This window comes from Hippocampus comes, unplaced genomic scaffold, assembly GCF_001891065.2.
Source record: "Hippocampus comes isolate QL1 unplaced genomic scaffold, H_comes_QL1_v1.1 scaffold92, whole genome shotgun sequence".
Classification (NCBI taxonomy): domain Eukaryota; kingdom Metazoa; phylum Chordata; class Actinopteri; order Syngnathiformes; family Syngnathidae; genus Hippocampus; species Hippocampus comes.
This window is the reverse complement of record NW_017805379.1, coordinates 502,846-520,628: the sequence shown is the minus strand read 5'-3', so window position 1 is coordinate 520,628 and position 17,783 is coordinate 502,846. Positions and strand designations below refer to the sequence as shown.

The 17,783-nt window shown below is 43.8% G+C and overlaps 1 protein-coding gene across 7 annotated transcripts in view; it reads right to left on the bottom strand.

Moving 5' to 3' along the window:
• Positions 1-17,783, bottom strand: part of meis2a (Meis homeobox 2a) — a 109,663-nt gene that overhangs the window by 20,893 nt on the left and 70,987 nt on the right. For all 7 annotated transcript variants that reach the window (XM_019872375.1, XM_019872381.1, XM_019872379.1 and 4 more), the window contains exon 9: positions 11,700-11,776. In XM_019872375.1, the coding sequence (XP_019727934.1) occupies positions 11,700-11,776 (77 nt within the window). The remainder of the gene's footprint in view (positions 1-11,699; positions 11,777-17,783) is intronic.

Below are 17,783 nucleotides of genomic sequence, written 5' to 3'. Positions count from 1 at the left end.
AAATCCGGCGGTTTTTTTCTCGTACGATAGAGCGTGCAAGCCTGCATGCACGAGTTGTTCACACAGCCACAACTCCGTGAGCCAGCTGTTGAATTTCAAAGATGAATTCCAAAAGGAAATACAATTTCAGTCTTAATTTACTGTGCAAAATTAAGATTTGATTTTATTCTTAAAAAATGACAACTTAATATTTGTTTAACTTATACAAATAATGTATATACTGTAAATTATACCCACATAGAAAAAGCACAGATCTTATTATTTGTTTGTAAAATCAAACATATTTGACATATGATTGCAGTAATATTTGGTCGATATCAACATACGTTTCTTTTCAAAATATTTTTTTTCTCACAATATCAAGACTTTCTTTTGCACATGACAATTTTAATACTACAATACAATATGACTTTATTTAGCAGAGTGAACATTTTTCTCATCAACTTGTACCATTTTCCACAGGTCATTTAAGATTTTCAAATTTAGTTCTGACTGTCTTCTGTTAATATCGCGCCCTAAATTTCAATATCTTCGAACTTTTTGCCCTCCATTTTTCCTACTCGGAATATTTTGACTCTTGACTATATTTTAAGCGTGAGCAATGCCAACTTTTAGAGCGACACCTACGCTGTGGGATGTATGGTGACACACATAAGACAAGGGAGTACAGTATCAACCGACCCCCCCCCCGCCTCCCCTCTCACCTATTTCTTTATAATTGTGTCAGTGGCGTGTGAATGGGTTTTTCCACCCTGGAAGTTTCCATGAGGTCGCGTAGTAGTAGCGACCGTCCGGCCCCCGCCATGCTCCCCGGCGCTTTTGAAAAATTAATAAGAGCTTCAATTGCACATAATTGCTTTGACATATATTCGGGAGCACACACACACACAAGCAGGGCTGTGAAGGCAGGCAGAGGGGGAGTTATAAATAGCGGCTGTTTGTGGTGCTGCGACCGTACCGGCCACAGGGACCTCTGATGTGCACGGCGGACCCCTGGAGCAAAAACCTCACAGATCAGAAGCACATGAGACCCTGTGGTCCTCCCTTCTGATGTGACACTCGCAATTGTAAAACAAATATCTGCGTCACATGCAAAAAAAACAAACAAACCAAAACAAAACCAAAGAAACTGTCACTACTTCCGTTCAACTGTCACTCCAAAAAAGTCGAGTGAAGTGCGGTGGAACCGCGGAATATGAATGACCCAGATAGTGGAAATGGACAAAAGTATCGGGACACATCGCCAATACACCGACAAGAAGAGAAAATGCATCTCTCAAGGTAGTGTTCTCGTTAGTCTTGAAGCGCAATTTTTTGCTGCCGTGATATTGCAACTTTATTCATGTGTGACCACTTTGTTCCCGTCAACCACACCCACACACACAATCATAATATTAGCATTTTATTTCAGGAAAAGAAAAAAGGTTTATTTTGGAAATTAAAATCGGAGGACCTCACGAAACCATCCAATGTCTGTCTGTACATGTAAACACACACACACACGCACGTTCACAAAGGGGGTTTTGGGATGGAATGCAAAGTGTGAAGCAGCGAGGTGAAGGCAAAAACAAGGAGCATGCCTCAACAAAGAGAACATACCTGCTAGAGGTTCACAGAGTTTAAACAGCTCAGCCTGAGTGGCTAGATCCAAAACGACTGAATAATTACACACACGCACGCACGCACACACACACACACACACACACATACACACACACACACACACACACACACGCACGCACCATCAAGGCCATTCTGTTACACCTGGTCACCTTTATCCCTTTCAGTCCCCCACACCCTCAAACTTCCACACACACACACACCACACACACACACACCCACACACACACACCCACACACACACACACACACACACACGCACACACGCTCGCACACGAAACATTTTCCTGCGGCTGACACGCAATTCCCATGGCTATCTGCCTCAGCAGATAAAACTAATTGTTCCAAATCGACTCAGTCAGTTTGTCTGATCCTCACCAGAATATCTCCAGTCGCTCATAAGCTGCACATACGAAAAAAAACAACCAAAAAAAAAATGTATCGAGAATTGAGACAAAAGGTACAAAAGTGTCATTTGCAAGCCAGGCCACTAGTTGGCGATGCCACTTAGTAAGGAAACATTCCACGCATTCCACTAGATTTGTCGACTCCAGTGGTTCTCAAAGATTTTACACCGAGTGCTACCATGAGCAGAAGCAAAAAAAAAAAAAAAAGTCAGTGAATAATGAATGAATTACAATCATAAAGATATACGAAAGAAAAACATGTAAAACATACTCCCCGAAATGTAAATAACTGTAAACAGCAGCAGCAAACTCGACGGCAAACGGACGAGGGTACAAGTACGCACAAAAAGTTTGGAGACCTGTTTGCATTGTTGACGACGTTTGCCGTGGAAAAAGGTTTGAAGACGCCATTGTAAACGGCCCCTGCAGCTCGTTGGAAGAAAACCTGCCGCCCCCGCATTCGTCCCAACAAGATCCAAAGGCAAATGGAAGCACATAAACACGACACTCGACTGTATGGAGTTTGAATTTGATCTTTTAGCAGTTTGCCCTTTTATGAGGCGGGCCTGCGGGAGGTGGATGGGGGAGGAGGACTCCAAGCAACAAAGGAAGAAGTAGAAGAAGAAGAAGAAGAAGAAGAAGAAAACGATGGTTAAAGCAGAGGAGTGGCCGCCATTTGAGTGACATCTTGCCTCGTTTGCGGCGGCCTCATTAACAAACAATACGGCTGTGAAATTGGTTTAATGACAAAGTCATAAAATTGCTATTCTGCTCACAGATGGCCTCGGGGCACGGAGAGGATTTTGGCAGGATTACGATGCCTGCCCGCATGCATTAAACTAAGTTGTGTTCATAAAAGGGGAGAAAAAAAATCATAAAAATCTGCATCCTACACTAGTGAACAATTTAAAAATTTTTTATTGGGATTTTGTTTTTTTCCCTCTCAATGTTGCAACGCTGATTTAATATGCAAATATATTTTTCAAGGTCTTGTTCTTATACATTAAAAAACATTTTTTTTTTTAGAAAATACAAACAATAAACTGATCTGCATGACAATAAACGAAAACGGCAGTAAATTTATATAAATGCTTTAGGTTTACAGGTTAGGAGCTATGACAGGAGCGATGACACACACACACACACACACACACACACACACACACACACACACACACACACACACACACACACACACACACACACATTAGAAGCCTACCATACCGATCGACCGATCCGAATTGCAGCCTTTGCAATTTGAGAATTGCATTCTACTACACTGTGATGTCGAATTCGATTCATTGTTCAACCCGACCCACTGTCGCTTTTTTTTTCCCCTCCCACATTTTAACACCTCTCTCCTTCCGCAAATGAAATAAATTAACCTACTTTTCCCTCTCCCGCACTTGTCGACCTCTCCTCCCCAGCGCGACAGAAAATACCCGTCTAAGAATTAAAAAAAAAAAGAAAGAAAAGAAAGAAAAAGCAGTCTCACCCACGCACAAAACGCGGCTCGACTTTATTTCAAACGCGCGAGCTCTTGTTATTAAACGACCCCGCCAATAAAACCAAGCTGTTGAGGTATAAAAGAGCCAAAAGGTGCTGAGAAGTACAAAGACAGCCCCATCTAAGCACCCCGACCCCCCCGCCCCGTCTCCATCTCTTTCTAATGCTTTGCCTGCAATGCTTCTTTCAGCTGCAGCTCCTTCACAGCCTCACACAGGCCTACAGGACCGTGTACAGTGTTCCTGCTTGAGTACATTCGGGAACTGGACGTTATTTTCGTGGTTTGTTGTCGCAGAACAGTGTGCATCAACAAGTTCACGATTTTCAAATGCCATCTTTTGCAATTATTTCACAGTGATTACAGTGTCAAATGGTGCTGGTTAATAGTTTTTATTTTTTTATTTATTTTTTTTGTATCGGAATACCATGCAAGCATACTACACTAAAATTCATCCGAAAACCTCCCGCCTACGCTAGCCCCCGCCTACAACCACTAGGGGAATTCTGGGGGCTGCCCCCCCCCCTTTGATCCTCCTTTTGCGTGCCTCTGGATGCGAATCAAGAGTTTGTAAATTTGACCTTTGGTTAAACTAACACCCCACACCAATACACATTTTTTGTTTTTTGACCAAAATGAAGCTATGCACTCAACCTCGTTCGAATCTGTTTTTTAAATTTTGTCCGTATTACCAAGATACGAACCAAACCGCTTATATTGAGGCTTTGCAATTAAATCAAGTTTTTAATTCTCAACTCATGTCCTTGTTCCTTAGACTAACCCGGTCCTGAATGTGATGAAAACAAAGACGTCAAGTTGCACACCAAAACAGAACCAAACCTTGTTACCCTGGTTAAAAAAAAAAAAATAAAAAAAAAGCTAATTTTCCCACTTTTCTTGCAATAATAATAAAATCCCCCAAACAGTGCAGATTCCTCGAAATCCTCCAAAATTCTCACAACTGGCTCTTTGGGGAACATCATTGCAGTGCCGTAACATTTTTCTCGAAGCAAGACATTTTACTTACGATTGTCGAACTCACACAGCTGTTGCGCAACCACGTCGTGCTGTGACCCGAGTGTCCGATAAATTGAGAACGGGCACTGTGAATCACATTGCACGTATGCTTGGCAAAAAGCACGCATCAACACAGGAGCACATCAGCTGTTTAATTGCCGCCAACTGAAATAAGAACGGCGACAACTGCTCAACTCGATCCAAAATCGTTGGCTCGCGTCGCAATCTGCCAAGAGTGAAAATGAGCGTTTTGCTGCCGCCCTCCAGACGCGATTATGATCTGCGCATGGATAAAACAGCCAGATCAAATGAATTTAGCGGGTAGGTGGTTGGGGGCGCGAGGGTGGGGGGGTAGATAAGCAGGGCTACAACATGGCCACCAACAGAAGTCCCAGGTTGCAACCCCCGCCCCCAAAAAAAGGCGCTGACATTTCCATCTAGGTCAAAGTTAAGACGGATGAAAATGGGAAGAGATGGGGAAAAAGTAGGATGTTGAGGTACGCTCAGGAGGCTTCGAGAGCTTCAAAGAATTGAGGAGGGTGGGGGGGAAATGAGCGGCTCTTCGTCATTTTATGATACGTTTGGAAAATATGACTTCTTGTTGCCCGCCAAAAACCAAACGGATCATAAAAGTCAGTGGGCCTATGTTTGTTCCTGGCCGGAGACGAGAGGTTGGAAAATGTTCTGCAAAGTGAGAGGAACACGTTGCTGGCTTTGTTGTGACTTTTTCTTGGACGCGCACACTGACAAACAAATATGCGCACCGCCGGAATCGAACCGTGACCTTCAGATTCAGCCTCCGTGTAGCTGAGCTGCAAACAGAGTCAAGTATGGCAGACATGCTGGATTCCTGAAAGGTTTACCACCCCCCCCCAACCCCAAAAGAGAAAAAAAAAAATAACCAAACAGAAATTATATACTAAAAAAAAAAACACTGAGAAAAATATACCAAAATAAAAAAAATCTTTAAATATTGTAGCTGCCAAACCACAAGGATACAGCAAAATGAACTAACATTCTGGACACCATTTTATGTTTTCAATTTATTTACCAGTATGTGGGAATTTGCATGAAAGAATTACTTTCTTAATCATTTCAAATTGTTAAATAAAGTCACTTTAATGTGATGAAAAATGTTCAGAAACGCACTTCTCGTCACATTTACGAATTTATTTCATTTTTTTAAACATGGTTTTTCACACCACGCATTAATTTTAAAATATTCTACATCTAAATATTTTACACATTTTAAAAAAAATGTTCAATAATTCTCAAAAAAAATTCCTATAATACACTTTTTTTTTCAAATGTGCATGAGAGAACTACTCTGTCAACATTTTTATCTCAACCCTTTCAAGGACGGCGGTGACTCGAGTGGACAGCGATTCAAATGTTGTTTTCTTTTATATTAATTCATCTTCATGTCACAGTCGTGCATCAACCTCGACAACGGACCCTGACATGTGTTGCCATCCACTGCCATTATTTTTGTTTTTTCATGCCCTCAAGACGAATACAAACACTTGCGAAAAAAACCTCACGCCGCTCCTATCGCCAGCTGATCGATCCTTTCACAACAATAATCATCAGCGTACTCTGCCCTCTCTCCGCGCTGCGAGTGGCTGCAGATATTGCGGCTCTTTTGCCTCGTCGGTGGGCACAGGCCGTCTGGCGCCGTCGTCTGGCGGATATCCTTCCCTTATCATGTGGCCTGTGCTCCGACACGGGGCAAAGGTTGGCCGAGAGCCGCCCCTGTGTCTTAATAACTCACCCATTGTATTCCTTTCTGCCGCTAATTACAGCCTCCCTCTCTCTCTCTCTCTTTCTCTCTCATGTGTGTGTGAGAAAGTATTCCCCCCTGAGCTGTAGAGACGAGCCAGAGGAGTAAAAATAGAGTGTGGCTTAGTGCCCTCTTTATTGTTATTAGCGCTCCATTGGCACAGCAGTCCGTCATCATATATGCCAAGAAGTGACATCGTCTCTTTCTGGCTGGCCTGCGAAGACGAGGGAATAATGAGCGGACGATTTCCTGCCTTTCTTTTCGCCGCCCTTCTCCCGCCGTCATCCTTCATCTCATGTGTGTTTACGCGACGGCCGCGTCGCCTCGCGGGTAAATAAAGGCGAGATGTCGTGCTGGGTCCTATGCCGAGGATCTGGTCAGGCCCCATTGAGCTCCAAATGACGGCCCGCCGACGCCGAGAGAAATGGCGTCCTGCTAGCTTGAGAAGCTTTGCTGGATCTTCACCTCTGCTGAGGCCCAACGATCTAAAATGTGGGCAATTTAGTGTTTGGTAGCAAAAAAAAATGCCAGTATGAATGTTTCCGAAACAAAAGGTTTCAGTTCTCGTTGCGCGCTTAAGATGCATTGTAACTTACTTGGTGTGTATAAGTGTGGGAGAAAAATGTGGGAGCCACACCCCTCATAAAATGTTTGCCAAGTTCGTATGAATGAACTTAACTAATAAAACAGCTCTTTTCACATTTTATTTTTCCAAATATTTAGGAATAGTGACGAAGGCATTACACCTCAATTGTGCATAAATGCGCAAGGAAAATCATCCTGGCGCCGCACACCACAAAAAATGAGTGGAAAGTAGCTTTTATTGCTGTTTCAATTTTCTTTAGAGTACTTCGTAATCTTAACCAAGGCATGACATTTTAAGTATTTGCATCTTAGTGGGGTGCGGGGAGAAACCTGGAGCCGTACCTCACATAAAATTGGCGGATAGTAAATGGGACAAAATATCTGGAGCCACACCCCTTTTGAAATGAGTGGCTAGTAGCGACGGAACGTCACCATATTTGATTTTTGGAAAACACTTCTGAATCTACACCTCGGACAAATGTGCAAAAACAGAAATAGAATTGATGAGACCCCCGTAGCTGCAGTCGGCATAAACGATTTTTGGAAATGAGTTTTCATGAGAACGAACGGGAATGTGAATCACGGGTATGCTCCTTATCCGAGAGCTGCACCCGATGGCACGAGCATTTGTTTTTTTCACTAACTCATCAACAAACATCAATGGAAACTGCCCCTGCCCCCCCTCCCCACCCCTCTCCATACTGTACTTCGTAAACTTGACCCATACATTAAACCATCCGCACACCCCATTTAAAATGCTGCTTCCTGCCTGCCAATATCGACAATAAACAGCAATGAAAATAAATCAATTCATTTTATGCAGAGTCCGACAACAAATTCATAATTAGGTGTATGCTTCTAAACGTGATGCGCATGTCATTCTAGAACCGCACCACATATAAACCTGACCACAATCCTTTTTTTTTTTTTTTTTTTTGGAGTAATCATGCAAACTAAAATGCGGCTTTTTGTTTTTTCAAAAACCGACATAAAAGACCAGACGCAATCTCCTCGGCGGAGGTAACTAAGGGTGAACTATGCACTCACGACACCTCTGTAAATAGCAGGAGAGGTCACAGGGACACATTAGAAATAACATGTACACACAGTATGCACACACTGGCTACCATTAAAAGCATAATCAAGTAGCCGCAGACGAGTGGACTTTCACCTCTTCCTGTGTTCTTTATTAACAGTGGCCCACGAATGCGTTCAGGTGAGGCTGTTAGCTAATGATGCAAACGGGAGATAGCGACTATACGAGCCCGGTCTGAAGGTTTCAAAGCGGTTGTTTTGGGGCGGGCGCAGGTGAGCAGCAGGTAGGACGGTTTGACCATGGGGGGGGAGGAGGGGGAGAGACGGTAACACAGGGCCGCCTTGTGCCGTCGTCCCGAGCGCAATTGTGGCGGAGGACAAAGCCCTGATTCAGCACATCTTTTCCCCCATGGGGGGGAAAAAAAAAAAACTGGAAACCCAAGACGGCGGCCATACAGCCCGACGCCCCCTCCTCCTCCTCTCCTAACCACCACCGCCGCCGATCCCATGTCTCCCTGCCTGTGTCTCTATCTGTCTTTGGCCCGTCACGTTGGCAGCGGCCACGCATCAAAGGCAAACACAGAACAATGCGAAGGCCCAGCCAGGAATTTGAAGAGCTTTTATTTTTAACAGGAATTTCAGGCAGCAGCGGCGTGTCGTGTCCCGGGAGGGCGATCTCAGCGTGCAAAGAGAAATTGGAGGAGGGCAAATAAATTATCGTTAGTTTCAGTTAGTTCTATGGATGTGAAATATAGTTTCGGTTGTGTGATTTCTTTCTTTCTTTTTTTGGAGAACACTCATTTTTATTTTACTTTGTTTGCAAAAATCCCATTTTAATTTGAGTCATTCTTGAACAATAACAAGGGTGGCCCGGTGGTCGACTGATTAGTGCGTTGGCATCACAGTGCGGAGGTGCAGGGTTCGATTCCGGCTGCGGCCTTCCGATGTGGAGTTTGCATGTTCTCCCCGTGCCTTCGTGGGTTTTCTCCGGGTATTCCGATTTCCTTCCACATTCCAAAAACATGCATGGCAGGCTGAGTGAACACTCTAAATTGTCCCTCGGTGTGAGTATGAGCACGGATGGTTGTCCATCTATGTGTGCCCTGCGATTGGCTGGCAACCGCTTCAGGGTGCCTGCTGATAGCTGGGATCAGCCCCAGCATGGCCCGCGACCCTTGTGAGGAAAAGCGAATCCGAAAATGGACGGCTGGATGGATGGATGGAACTCTAACAATCTTGGCCCGGACCCCTTTTGCATCCACTATTAGAAGTTGAGCAGCATGCTAACTCCTTTGAGTATCATTAATCTGTTCAATAGAGATTGGAAGCAGGAGTCCAGAACATTCACAAAGAACTATTCCAAATTATAAACGAGAAGCGCAACATTTTCCAAAGCCTATCACTGTCTGCTTTCCTGTTCCCGCTGTATTAATCACCATGACACAGGCGAGGCGACTCAATTTTCTGCTCCCGTAGGTAAGGTGCGGCGGCGTCGGAGACGGCTGGCGTGAGCCATGAAAACAGGCGGCTAATCTTTGCTTACCGGTGTAATTGAAATGCTATCCACACTGTAGGGTGCATTAAAGTCTGATAACAGCGGTTCCTGTGGCCAATTTAAGTAGCTCGGCTCGGAGGGGGAATAAAGCAGAAGGGTGAGGGAGGAACGGGAGGGTGGGGAGGCCGGTGATAGATAAGGCTGACAAACCGGGCTAATTCTGCAGGCATGTTTCTCATTGTGATCCAAGCAAAAAATGAGACGAAGAGAAAAAAAAATGGATCGGAGAAGCAAAAAAAAAAAAAAAAGAAAGGAAAAAAAATCAATTGACCCTCGGGTGGCTTGTCGGCCCGCGCGCCTGATAAACCTAAAAGCTTGGTTAATGTGGGCCCGCCTGTACCCGGCAGATAGAGCACTTTGTAAATGAACCCGCTTTGATAAATATATTAAGGAAAGCTGCGAATAAAAGGCGCAGGCTTGTCATTTGTAAATAGAACCCCCCGCTACACGGAATTAGAATGATAAAATGGGGTTCCATATAATTAAGTTTGTGTAAGACCTGAAATCCGTGCAAATACCTTCCCGGCGCGCTGAAAGGAGCCTGTCACTTCAATTAATCTGAACATCACCCTGAGAATGTACGGAACCAAATTAAGCCGCAGATAAAACCGGGGCTAGTATTTTGATAAGTAATTCCTGTATCATTTCTTTGCTTCTGTGATCATTTTATTTAATCCACCACCCCCAGTTATGTGCTAAGCCGTCTACAAAGGCCTCACCGGCCTGGCCACCGCCACCTTAATCCCACTGTATAGCTGCCGTGCATCGGGGAGGGGGCGGTTGGCGCTTTTTGTGTGGGGGCACCCATGGTGGAGCTTGCGATGGCTTTGGGTAGCTTATGATCTCCCTTAAATAGATCGCAGTCAATACATGTGTAACATGCCACAAAGAGGCGCTGACTTAAGCGATAACCGGAACATCCTGCTTGCTAACGCATAACAATATTACCAAGTGTGTGCGCGTTTACGAACTCTGTGTGTGTGTGTGTGTGTGTGTGTGTGTGTGTGTGTGTGTGTGTGTGTGTGTGTGTGTGTGTGTGTGTGTGTGTGCTTGGTAGTACGCATGCACACAAATGGATTCCACACTTTTTTTTCCCATGGGGGTTAATTTCAGCCCTACTATACACATACAATACATATTTGTATTGTGTGTAGTACTATTCCCATCATTCAAAGCATACACACACACACACACAAAATGTTGCAACAATGCAACGAGAAGCAACCATCTAGCCTTGCTAGCCTAGCTGGTGAAGCTTGCTAGCACCACAATTATTAACTTAACCATATATTTGTGATGTAATAGTTCGAATTTTGAAGAATGACCTTACAATAGCTTACTGCGGAGCTGAGAAAAAGGTGTCCACGTTGAGCTTGGATCCTGATACTTGGGACTGAACCGACTGCCAACAAATGCAAAGCCTCACCCAGACCAACAGAATCAAGAAGCAACAGTGTCCCTTTCAAGCTGACTCACTCTCTATTTACCATTACGTTCATTCAAGAGCAATAAACAATAGAGCAATACAAACGTAGCAGCGAGCAGCATTTAGCGAGCCTCCTTAGCTTTACTGCTAGTGCCAAGGATAGGAAAACGACTCATGTTAGTGAAATAAAATGATAATTTTGGGTAACAAGCTAACAAAAGGATACCTTTGATCAGACAAATGTGTGACTGTTGGTTTTGAGGGATTCAAGTGGCATGACCACATTTCCGTTGCTTTATACCGGTCAACGGTAGAAAAACATCAGAAAGGGATCTTGAAGATGGCTAGTTCTCAACTCACTATTACGATCTATTCACAGCATGTAGGAATAGATCAATCCAAAACAATGCAACCAGTTAGCCTCGTTAGCTTACCCGCTAGCCCCATGGGCAGTAACTCACATTACCGATGTAATGAAAATCAAGGGACATTCTCTCTAGTTTCAATTACAACCATCCAAATACATATAGTCTGCTGACAACCAAGAGCTAGCGCCCTTGGCTCATCTGGCTAGGCTGCCAGAGATTACACCGAGGCCTTTCATTTGTAACAAAAATGTATCAACATTTTTTCCAGAGCTTGCCTTTATCTGTTTGCATTTGTCATTGCTCATGCAGCTGCAGATCCATGTCAAGACGTATATGAAGCCGGACATTCCCCACCCACATTTCAGAAGAATGAGGCAAGCGCAGGTTAAAATGTGGACTCACCAGTTGTTAACTTGTAAGATGGTGAGGCCCGTGTCTTGGGCTAGCTGCTTCTTCTGCTCTTCAGACGGGTACGGGTGCTACGGGAGAAAACAAATACACACTCATTATCTTCATAAATATAGACAGGCATGCCACGGCGTTAAATTCCTCGCGGTTTGCCAGTTGCTTTCGACATTTTTGTTTCCCCCCATGTTGGCGGCATTGGGCTGCACCTTGGTGACCTTCACCCAACCCCGCCGCTCCCTTTGCATGGTATAGACGTGAGCGGCAAGCACGTGTTCGCCCGCCGTCGACGCAAACGCACGTATACAATTGAGCTCAACCTGTCAGAGCTGGCTCAACAAGTTTGTCAAAACAAGTCAGCCTTACGGATTCCCCCATCTTCACACTGACAATGCGTAGTCTCGACATGTATGCACATGGTCGAGACTTCATCGCTACATACGCCCTCCACAGTTTAATTCACAAGAAAATCCTGTTTTATTATTATTTAGAGTTTTCTTTTCATGTGCCAACTCATCGTCTACTTCTAACAGCCAGCGAGCGTGATCAATTGTCACCGATGGCCATTTTGCTATTCAGGTCTTTGGGCGTGATGTTCCTAAGTAACGAGCCCCATCTTTTTCATGCAATCCAACAAAAACGCGTGGAAAAAAAAAAAACCCCGACACAAATGCGTTGATATTGTGACTTGCGAGGATGCTTTCGACCCGTCAACAGTCGAGACGTCATTGCTGTCGGCTCCGATGGAGGCAACACGGGCTGACGTGTGCATGGCGGGGCGGGCCTTGGGCTGCTTGGCTATGAAGCATGACAAAACAACAGTGATTGCCACTGACAGATGTCTTGAAAGGCCAGATTAGGAGCCGAGTTGCATGCAAACGACACAAACGAGACACTGTGTTTGTGTGAGCGCACACGCGCGCGTGCGCATCGAAATATTCATAGAGTTGACACCTGCAAATCAGCGCAGGCACAAGAATCCCTTTTAAAAGATGACATTTAAATCCTCCTCGATTTTCAGGTGGTTTCAGGCTCCATTAACATTCTTTGCTTTCAAAGAAGACACCTACATGTCTTACTCCCCCCCGCACCCCCACCGACCCCCAAGATGTTTCCTCTGCGCGCCCATACAAAAAGCAGATTAACGCAGGAGCGCCTGCGAAATGTTTTCAATTGTATTTTTTGCATTGATTCTTTTTGTGCTGAGATAATAGAGGCACACCGAGGTAACAGAAGCGGGGGAATAAAAATCTCGATCTGTATCTACACCAAAAAACGTTTTGGGTCTTCATTAGCCCATTGCATAACCTTCCTCAAAATTTTGTGAAATCCGGTTTAGTCGTTTGTGCTTGAACCTACTAACTAACTAACAACAACAACGACAAAAACGTCAGCATTTGGACGTGTGTAGCATTCCAGTCGTTTTTGCATTAACCTGGTCCCCGTTTTTTTTGTCAGCGAGAAATTTTGAACATGCGACGGTAAGAACTGTCTTTACAACTTTTGTCTTTGCAACATTTTGCAATGTTTTACAAACCCTGACGAAATCCAAAATTTGCGACATTTGCAAGCATCCACCGCTTGGTGAAATACCAATTTAAAGAGGCTAACTAATAAATGCTCGCAAGAAAACAAAACAAAACAAAACAACACAAAACACAGGAAACAAAAAAATGAAAGCACAATGGTGGGGGCAACATAAGATGACAAAAAATTTTAAAAACTTTATTCTGGATCCACGCTAAAACTGTATGGGTTCTTCCTTGTCTCTAGAGAAGATTGCTTTTACAGCCTTTACGCTAACTAACAAACGGAAATTACAAAACAAAATGACAGCAATTAAAAAAAACAAAAAAAAAACACACACACACACACACAAAACATCAGTCGTACCAAAACTGGGAATGTATTTAGTTTTGGCTCTCGAGCCACTCCAAAATTGCAACCTATGTAAAAAAATAAATAAATAAATAAAAACGTACTAGCCTCGGAAAAAAAGTGCCTGAATCTGCTGCCAAATTTGTCTTTCTTTCTCAAGATTTTGCAAAAAATCTTTTTGGCCGTTTTTACTTGACTCTGTAAACTCCGAAAACTCTTCATTGTGTTGCCATTGAAACGCTCTTATTTAATTAAAACCCGCTTTGAAGTGCACTCAACGACTAGAGAAGCTCCCTTGGGTTGAACAAATCACGACTCCTGTCTGCGCGGAGGGATTAATCTAACGTGTCGTCCTTTGCTGATATGTCAAATTATCGACAACGTAATACATAATGCACTTTTTTTGATTGCCAGGTGTTGACAGTTCTTTGGCTTGTCAGATGGAGCGACTTCACCGACTTACTCGTGTGTACTCGTGTGTGTTTGCGCGCGGCCATGTGCACGTTGCAAGCTTATGAGTGACACAGATATGCCATTTTAACACCTCGCCGCGCATGGGCGGTGATTTTAAATTTGACGCGTTCCCATTTTGAATTTGTTTGGGCACAGTTTTCAAGCAATTCATGTGTTCAGAAAGCCATTTTTTTAGTGAAAGTAATGCACATGGAGTATGTGCCAGTTCTTTAATAATAATTAAAAATCTGTATGAGCTTAAAAAAAAATTATTTACTGTAAATTCACTTTTTTCTTCAACATCAACTGGATATATCAGGTAGAGGGGAGCAATGAATGCTTGGAGATGATGAGCATGCATTCATTCAAAAAAAGGCGATAGCATACGTACAGTATTTCAAATAAATGTACTCCCTTTGTTTTGTTTTTTTTTGTACGGTACGCCGCAAAACTGATCAGAGGCTAAATAAGGAAATTTGAAGGTAAGTAAACAGCGAGGATGGTTTGGCAACTCAAGTTAAGAGGTGGGACGAGCATATGCGTGCAACAACATGTAATGTCTGTGCGGTCTCCTTCCCCCCCCCCCCCCTCCCCCTCGCTTTCCATCATCACTTATGTGCTTCTCTGTGTTTTCGTATTAACTTCGACCTCGGTCAAACTCGTGCCCTCCGTTTCCACCCAAACAGTGAGGGTGACATGGAGATTGGAAATGGGGTTGGGCCATTTACCTTGTATTACACTTTATGCAGCCTCCGTCATCCATCCCCTGCAGCCTACTGATAAAAACACGCACCAAACACCGTGTTCGTATGAATAATAATCATGAGTGGACGGAAACAACAAGACGAGATGTCTCATCAAAGGAGATTGAGGTTGTTTAACACGACCGGCAGAATAGCTACGAACGAACAACAATGCTGAGTAACCTGCCAAAGAATTTGTTTCCGGGGTTCAAACTGCAACTTACAGCCATACACGTGTTGAAATAAACTCCAACACTTTAACATTAATACGTGTCGTCGAATATTAACACTCAGGGCTCTATTTCGGGGAATTTGGCAGAGCGCGCTGCGCCATGCGGGGACGGTGCGGCAGACCGAGGGCTCATCTGACAGCTTGGTGACAGAAAATAGATTAAGCTTTAGACCAGCTAAAAGTAGGTCTAAGTTGTGGCTCAGGTTGCGTAACATGATTTTGGTGGATTTGATCGAAGCGCAGGCTGACAGATTCTGCGCTCCGGAGATATGTGTGGTGGATCTCAGCACATTTCATTCATAAATGGGACTACAGTGTGTATCGACTGTGCTGCATCATTGTAGAAATTATGATCATCTTTAAGTTAAGTTTAAGTTAGTTCTTAGATTTAAATCACCCTCCTCCCCCCCAGGCCACGCCAGAGCTATGGATGGGTGGTTGATGGGGTGGTGTCACACAGGGATAATCGATCTGGGATGGAAGGCGGTTTCCAAGTGCCCACTTCACAGTAGCCAATTTTACATCATCAGCAAGTGGAAATCTTCTCACAATTTCTTCTTAACGTACTTTCTATGAGACTCGCACATCTGTTGATGCTTCCGTCATTTATACCTTGCGTTTGTCTCGCGCTGAATTTAAAAGGAATTTTGGGGCTGTGTTCACTCCCACAACGGTGGAAAATGCCCCTTTCTAACTGTGTGTAGCTACAAAAATACTAAAAGAAAGAAAATTCCACTAAACGCGACTTGTGTCTTTCTTTCATTGTTTCTTTGTTGTTTTTTACATTCACATATTTGTAATTTTACATTGTTTCACCATAAGTACTTTAATTTCATCTTGAGGGGCTAATGAAAAATTCATTACATTGTGGCCAACATTTTGATAACGTTTTGAAGCCCCCCAGATAAGCCTTTGGTAACATTTGGACAACGTTTTACAAGTTTGTGTATTTTGATTCTAAATCGTACAAACTCGGGGGAGGGGTCCTTCACATGAGTTCCACTGATTTTGGTTCAGCCCCCCCATGCTCATGCCACCCTAACTGCTTTCTTACCACCTCCTCTATCGAACCCCCCCCCCCAAAACTCTGAAAGCCACACTCACCAACCCTCCAACACGCCCTCTTTACGATTGTGACTGCAGGCCACCCACACTTTATGTTGTGGCAGCTTTGGGGCTCACGCATGTCAGCTACAAACACACAACCAAGCGCACACACACACACCAACGCACCGCCACGCACAAACAGATGGACTTGAGAAGCGAGCCGCCATGGTGGGCCCGCTGGTTACGAGGGGGCAGCAGCCGTGAAATGACTGTTTAGACCTCCGAGTAACCTCGTCACGTTAATTGCGCCGCGGTGGAAGTGGGTGGGAATCGCAGATACGCTACCAGATTTGATATCTCTACTAAAGGATACCGGTCCACAGACTGGTGGTTGGGGACCATTGAATTATGGGACTTGTAGTATCAGCTGTGCACACATTGTGCCAGTTAATAGAGATATGTGAAACTATTTTGCAGACCAAAGTAAAAATAATTGCAAGTGACAGTGTTGTAAAAAAGAGAAAAAAATCACATGCATTATACTTGCTTGAACAGCCCTGAAATGATTCCACATCATCACTAGCGATATGGACCGGAAAAAATAACCTGGGTTCATCTTTATTCAAATCAGTGGCCTAAACCCATAAAAAAATTACATACAATATCATACAAAAAAATTATAATTTAGAAACGTAGGGGGAGAAAAGAAAATCCAAGATCCTGCTTACCCAATACATTTTATTTATTCATTGGATAAATTGTGGACTAAAAAAAAAAAAAAAAAAATTAACATACATATTTATCGGGTCACGCTGATGAAGTTGTGGGGATCCATTTTTCTCATATTTATAAAAATGTTTTGGTACAATAAGCACCTTATATTTCATAGTATTATATTTGATTTAGCACCCCAAAAAGATTATAGCAGCAAACACACACACACACACACACACACACACACACACACACACACACACACACACACACTGTACGTAATCAGCCCGAGAACACAAACATCATGTGACACGATAAGCGATTGTATTAAACGTGCCGCAGCCTAAACCCTGACGATCTCTCTCTGTATCCTCCTGAGACTTTAGGACATGATTATTTTATGGAAGGAACACAAACACACAGGAAGACACTATCGATAGCCCCGCCTCCCCCAACAGCCTTGATTCCCTTGCCGCCTCCTCCCTCCGCCCAGCCGCTCGCTTTGACCAATAGCCTTAAAAGTGGCCTGACCGCAGTCTAATAAATAATTAGCGGCCCGAGATGAGAAGCTTCAATTTGTCAGCTCGGATCGAAAAGCGCTTCGTTAATTAAGTTAAGGCCACCATGCTGACGTGAGCATCTTGTCTATCATCTCAAAACATGCACACAAACACAAACTCACACACACACACACACACACACACACACACACACACACACACACACACACACACACACACAAACTCACACACACAGGTGGATAGCATTGTGCAAGTGCATGTGATTGAGGCTGAATTACAGAGGGTGTGATGTGTTTCCTTTTGCTGATAATGGCCTGGCAAGGCTTAAGCCTCCAAGCTTTCAAGGGTGGAGGAGCACGCTCCCCTGGCCCGGCCGCACTTTTTCACCCACGTCAACTCAGGCTGAACAATTCTGAAAAATTATCTAATTGGGATTTTGATCCCCAATATTGCGATTTAACATGCGATCATTTTTTTTTTTTTCCCCAAGGTG